We start from the raw sequence: 6139 nt of genomic DNA, 5'->3' as shown, positions 1-6139 counted from the left end.
CGGGCTGCTGCTGCCAGCTGGGGAAATAGCCATCATCAGCTGGCAGCAGCAGTCTACTGTCATCCCACATCATCTGGGGGCCCGGAAAGAGCTGGGGAAAAGATCGGGGAGCTGGGGAATCCGACTGGGAACTGGGGAAATGTTCAGGGATCTGAACATTCCCCCAGCCCATGGTTCAATTCCCCAGCTCTGATTGCTTCCCCCAGCTCTCTGATCACTTCCCCAGCTCTTGCCAGGTCTTCCGAGGGGGCACGGGCCCCCAGATCTGTGCGCTGGTTTTCAGCAGGCTGCTGCTGTAGGACTAGACAGACTGCTACACAAAGTCTGTTGCCATTCCTATGCTTCCATTTACAAAACTTAATTTTAGATTTCCAGTGCTGCACACATTCCAAGGTGATGCAGGAAGCGAGTCCTAAAGGTTTGTTCTGTGACTAAACTAACCTTCTTTCTCTAGTGTATGTGGATGATGCTTCATGGATGCGCTATATTCCTCCTCTGCCAGTACACAGGGAATTTGGATATGGCTGGGCTCTTGTCAGTGACATTCTTCTCTGCCTACCTCTCTCCATCTTTGTCCAGATAGTGCAAGTCAGTTACAAGGTACTGTGCTTCCTTCTGCTTCATATTTGGTATAATGTAATATTCAGTGTTAATGACAGTACCTTACAAAGCAGGGCAAGTGCACTTAGCTCATGCTATCATAGTCAATAGAAACTTTTTCGTTTCTCTGGTTTTCTGGAAGAAAATAATCGCTTGTCAGTGACTGGATGATGTCCAGCCCTGCAGAGTTCCTGGTTCTTAACCTAATGCTCTTGTAGAACCTTCCTTTTGCAAAGTAAGATGGCTAGAAAGCTGCATTGTGTACACCAGTACTGGTATTTGTTTAAACTAATTTCTGAATGTAGTCATCAGCTGACCATGTTCTCATTTAAATTTTAGTCAGTTGTCTTATTTGGTTAATTTTCTATTAAATAACTCTAGGTGGATGGTCTTGAGGATTTTCTAAATGATCCATTGAAAAAACACATGTTGATCAGACTTCTTCCAAGGCCAGTTCGACAACAGCTTCTCTATAAGAGGCAAGTATTCAGATGATTTCACTGGGAGGTGGGGAGGGAAATAAGGACGATTAGTTGATCTCCTAGTACAATGATTTTCAACCAGGGTGTCGCAAGATTCTTTAAGTGTTCCATAGGTTATTATGTAATATTAACCTTGTCAAGTGTGGAAACGCCTACACAATTTGCAAAATCAACCTACAGATTTTAAATAGGACTCCATAGTATCAAAAACTTTCTAACCTGTTATGTATGGTCTTTCTGAGTTCTTTGCAGCAGGAAAAATTGCTGTTATTTTTCTACTGTCAAAAAATAATGACGGCTAAGAATGGACTTTTGCTGAGAGGTTCCATGAGCCTAAAAATGTTGAGATCCTCTGTCATAATGAATATACTGGTCCCTAGGGGAACTTTATAAATCTAAAAGATTGTTTAAAAAAATGTAGGGTGCAGAAGAAGGAAGTAACTATTAAGCAAAGTGATTGGGGAGTTGTTGGGCAAATGAGTTTCATTGCTGAAGAAAGACTTAGTTCTAAGAGGAGGTCTCATTGGTTAGAGGTTCACTGAAGATAACTGTGAATCCATGCACAATGTCCATGATGGAGAGGGGTTTATAGTATCGCTTGATCAGAATTTTGGCTCACTTTCCTCAGGCCCCAGGTTTGTCTCCTTACAGAAGCATCCAGGTCTGGCAGACAATTACTGTGAAATAACAGAAAAAAGTAGCAAAGACAGCTTATGTTTGATCTTTCCTAACCTTTGAATTCTTGATTTTTGGAACTATAACATTCTAATTTTCTAAACTGAAATCTGGATTTAAATTTGCAGAGCAGAAATTCATTAGCGTAGAAATGTATTGACCCTCCACGGTTATCAGACAGATTGGAACCTTTTACATTTACTGCACAAATCTGTTACATGAGATAATGGATAACAGATAACAGTAGTAGCTTACTTATCATCTGAACCAGCCAGCAGGGGAAGATGAGGCAGTTTGCCATTGTGTTTCATAGTAGAGGAATGTTTAGCATTTAAGAACCCGATTCCCAAGACTTCTGCTATCTTTTGATGCTCTTGTTTCTGCTTCTATCTTATCCAGCCTGTCAATATTCACTTCCTTCTGGTTACTCCTTTTTTTATTCCAGTTAACTACCTTATTCTTCTCCATGCTGCTTGAGTTCCAGAAGAGGGACTGTTGCGAGCACAGAAGAGATATGTCCCTGCTTCTAATTCTGGTGTTTTGCCACTATAGTAATTGGTCATCATTAGCTCATAGGATCAGTTGTACTTTTCACGCCTGCAAACCTGGACAGGAAGCAGCTCAGTGCAGATGAAATATGTAGATTTCTGTTGTGTGTATATACAAGGTACAACTCTTCCCTTTTCCCCCCTCCTCCCAAGGTTTACAGTTTTTATTGGAATGCCAAAACAGTTTTCTGATACCAGATGGCCACTCTGACAAATTCTGAGTCCTTGGCATTACTGAGTGGAGACATTATAGTTTCTCAGAGAAAGAGGAGAATTTTCATCAATTGGAAAACTATATTTTATCTAGCCTAATTCTTGGAGGCACTTACATTTTTCTGAATTATTTTGCCTTCACTAGACACAATATAAAATGTTTCAGGTTGGCTGTTTTTCTATGCCATATTGTTAGGTAGCCTTAACTATAAGATCTTTGCTAGCTCTTCCTGGGAAACAATACATGTAAAGTTATGCGAGTCCAAGTACAAAATCTGTCCCCCTCTATTTCAGTCTTTTTTTTTTTTTTCAAGTTATGCAAAATTGTCTGCAAACATGGAGATGCTGCTTCTTTTATGTAACTGTCAGAGAAGGTTAAACTTATTGCAGATTTTTTCCTGACAATATAGGTTTGGTTCTCATTTAGATATGATGGAAAAGTAGGATTTCTGTTTTCTGGAAGATTATTATAATTTGGTTTTGGTGCAGACTGGACTGAAAACAAGCATTTTCAAAATTTCCTACGAACTGGGAATTCAGAGAATTTCATTTCAGAAACACCACTGATACTCTGCAGCAGTTCATTAACATTAACTTCTTGTCAACATCACTACTACATATTTATCCTGAATATAAAATGTAACTCTTTGTTAGGAGATACATCTTTTCAGTGGTGGAAAGCCTGCAGAGGTTATGTTACATGGGCTTGGTACAGTTTGGTCCAACTGAGAAGTTTCAAGACAAAGATCAGGTAATTGAAAACTTGAATGTTACTCACCCGGTGCTTTTCTTTTTTTCTCTCTGATAATACAAATAGTCATGAAATAAGAATTTCCAAATTTGCTATTAGCTTAAAAATTGAGTTGAATATTAGTGTTTAGACTATGTTTGCAACTATGCAGTTCTTAATGATGTAATGGAATTTGTATGGATAATTTCTGTCCGTTTCCCTAGAAAAAGACCGCTTGAAAATGGATACAGGCACAAATAACTTACTTGAGCAAAATATGGACTCAGGTAGCATATTCTGCTACAGAACAGTTAAACAATTTCTGGATTTTTCCCTGATCCTAGACATTGGGGGTGATAATCCCAATCCAAATTGTTGTTATTTTGACTCATCCCATCTGCTGTAAGCATGGATAACTTGAGTGCAGAAAACAGTCATACTTTCTTATAGGAACTAGAGCAGATTAGACAGTTTAATGTATTCAACTATTTAAACTCTTAGTTTCTTAGTGAGAATTTGTTTTTAAGTAACATGAGACAGTTGTTATATAGGCCCTTTTGCACTAGTACTACTTCAGAACTGTACAGAAACAGTTTCAGCTATCTTAGAAGTATAGGAAAAAGCAGTTTGTCAGATGGCAAAATAAATCTGGACATAACTGTTTTTCATCAGGGTACTAAGGAACTAAAGATTGAGAGGGTCCTAGCCAGTCAGAATAAGTGGAGCCACATGTCCAACTAATAAAACGGTTTAATTGGTGTCTCTTATTGACTCTGTCTCTTGAAATGGCATGTCTTTGACAGGTGTTTGTATATATGAAGAGAAATGCAGTGATTGTTGATACGACTATCTGTGACCCTCACTATAACCTGGCTCAAAGCAGCCGTCCATTTGAAAGACGTTTGTATGTTTTGAACACTATACAGGATGTAGAGAACTTCTGGTTTGATTTACAGTGTGTCTGCCTCAATACTCCATTAGGTATAATATGTTTCAACATTCTCTCTTTCATCTCTACTTTTATCCTCTAGTTCAGGGATCAGCAGTCTACAGCCCACAGGCTGAATCTGGCCCACAAAGAAGGCTGATCTGGCCTGCAGAGGTCTGATCCAGCACAGGGGATCAGTGGCACAGAGCTGTGATATGCTTCCCATTCTCTCCGGAGTGCTCCTCTCTGCTGTAGAGCATCCTGCTTCACCATATCTGTACTTACCCTTGCAGCAGAAAAGTTTGGAATACACAGTGAGGTTATAAGCATGCAGCTGGCCACTGGGAAAAGGTTCCCAACTTCTGCTCTTGCCTACTCCTGTCGCACCTTTTCCATTTACCCTTTTTAGATAAGTTCTTTCTTGTCACCTCTAACCTGCCATCTCTAACTTCACTGGTATAACAACTTATTAAGTAAGTTTTTTAAGCACTAATATTTTCTATAAATTTTTGTGATAGATTCTGTGTGGGATCTGAATGATCTGAAACCGACTGATAGGAAGCCTCCATGAAAGGGCATGGTATTAAGTTTAGAATGAAGCCTGATCATTTGTGCAGGGTATCTTGCAGTCCTTTGAAAGTTTCCACCCATGTTTTCTTATGGAGCTGAGATTCAAGAATAAGAAACAATGTTATAAAAAATAGTGCATCCATACCCCCTTTAAGATCTTGCTTGGTCCTGGCCATATTAGATATTAATGCTGTTGAAAACTCAGTATGCTCAAAAATCACTTATTGGTATGTTTTTAATATCATTTACTGAACATTACTAATAAGAGTTTCCTGAGCAAATTTGCAGACAGCACACAGGAAACAACATGAAACCGCAACTGAAGAATTGCAAACACACTGGAAGATAGGAGCACAATTCAGAAGGGTTTTGGCAGATTAGAATGGTAGGCTAGATCCAACAGCACGAAATTCAGTGCTAACCAGTGCCAGGTGCTGCACCTCAAGAAGATTAATCAAAAACACATACAACATGGGTGGCAACTGGCTGGCTGGCAGTGCTCCAGAGGTTATAGGAATCCTGGTGGATCATGGACTCCATATGAGTGTGCAGCATGACATAGCTGCAAAATATTGGCTAATGCAGTTTTGGGCTTCATCAATAGAAACATTAAGTGTAAGACTTAGGGGGTGATAATGCCTCTTTGCTCAACAGTACTTGGATCTCATCTAGAGTACTGTGTGGGGTTTTGGGCTCCACATTTTAAAAAAGGCTCAGAGAAGTTAGAGATGGTCCAGAGGCAGGCAACAAAAATGATAAAGTGCTTGGAAGACGAGGCATATGTGGAGAGGTTGTAAGAAACAGGCATGTTCAGCTTGTGGAAAAGGTGATTAAGAAGGGATATGATTGCACTCATCAGATATCTGAAGGACTGCCATCAAGAAGAAAGAAAACACTTTTTCTCTGTTGCTGCACAGAGCAGGATACATACCAATGGCTTGAAGCTGCAGCAGGGGAGGTTTAGATTGGATATCAGCCAAAACTACTTCTTCACTTTTAGAACAGTGAGACTGTAGATTAGGCTCCCCAGGGAAGTCATGGAATCTCCTTCACTGGATGTTTTCAAAAGAGGTTAGATGAAGCATTGGTCATGGGAGATCTAGGACAGGACAGTCCAGCCTCTAAATGGGCTGCATGTTTACGGCCTCTAAATGGCTACATGGGCTGCATGTTTACATTGTTTGCCCTGCTTTTGGTTTACATGAACTTCAAGAAATGTTACAGTTAGAAGGCATACAAAGAGACAGTATGTGAGGTTTTAGTTATTGTCACCAGGTTTAGAATTTTTAGAAAACCTGGTATTTACTGTTTAAAAAAAAAAAGAAAAAGATTATTAAGTATATTAATATACAAGTGCTGCCATACAGTCCGTCGTCGTCGTCGTTTCCCCCCC

General features: G+C 39.7%; 1 protein-coding gene across 3 annotated transcripts in view; it reads left to right on the top strand.

Moving 5' to 3' along the window:
- Nucleotides 1-6139, top strand: part of GTF3C1 (general transcription factor IIIC subunit 1) — a 160378-nt gene that overhangs the window by 68260 nt on the left and 85979 nt on the right. For all 3 annotated transcript variants that reach the window (XM_025200611.1, XM_025200610.1, XM_014518635.2), the window contains exons 16-19: nt 455-600; nt 982-1079; nt 3173-3269; nt 4052-4229. In XM_025200611.1, coding sequence (XP_025056396.1) covers nt 455-600; nt 982-1079; nt 3173-3269; nt 4052-4229 — 519 coding nt within the window. The remainder of the gene's footprint in view (nt 1-454; nt 601-981; nt 1080-3172; nt 3270-4051; nt 4230-6139) is intronic.

The sequence above is a fragment of the Alligator sinensis genome, unplaced genomic scaffold (assembly GCF_000455745.1).
Source record: "Alligator sinensis unplaced genomic scaffold, ASM45574v1 scaffold410_1, whole genome shotgun sequence".
Classification (NCBI taxonomy): Eukaryota; Metazoa; Chordata; order Crocodylia; family Alligatoridae; genus Alligator; species Alligator sinensis.
Note: the sequence above shows the minus strand (reverse complement) of the source record. Positions and strands in the feature narration are given on the sequence as shown.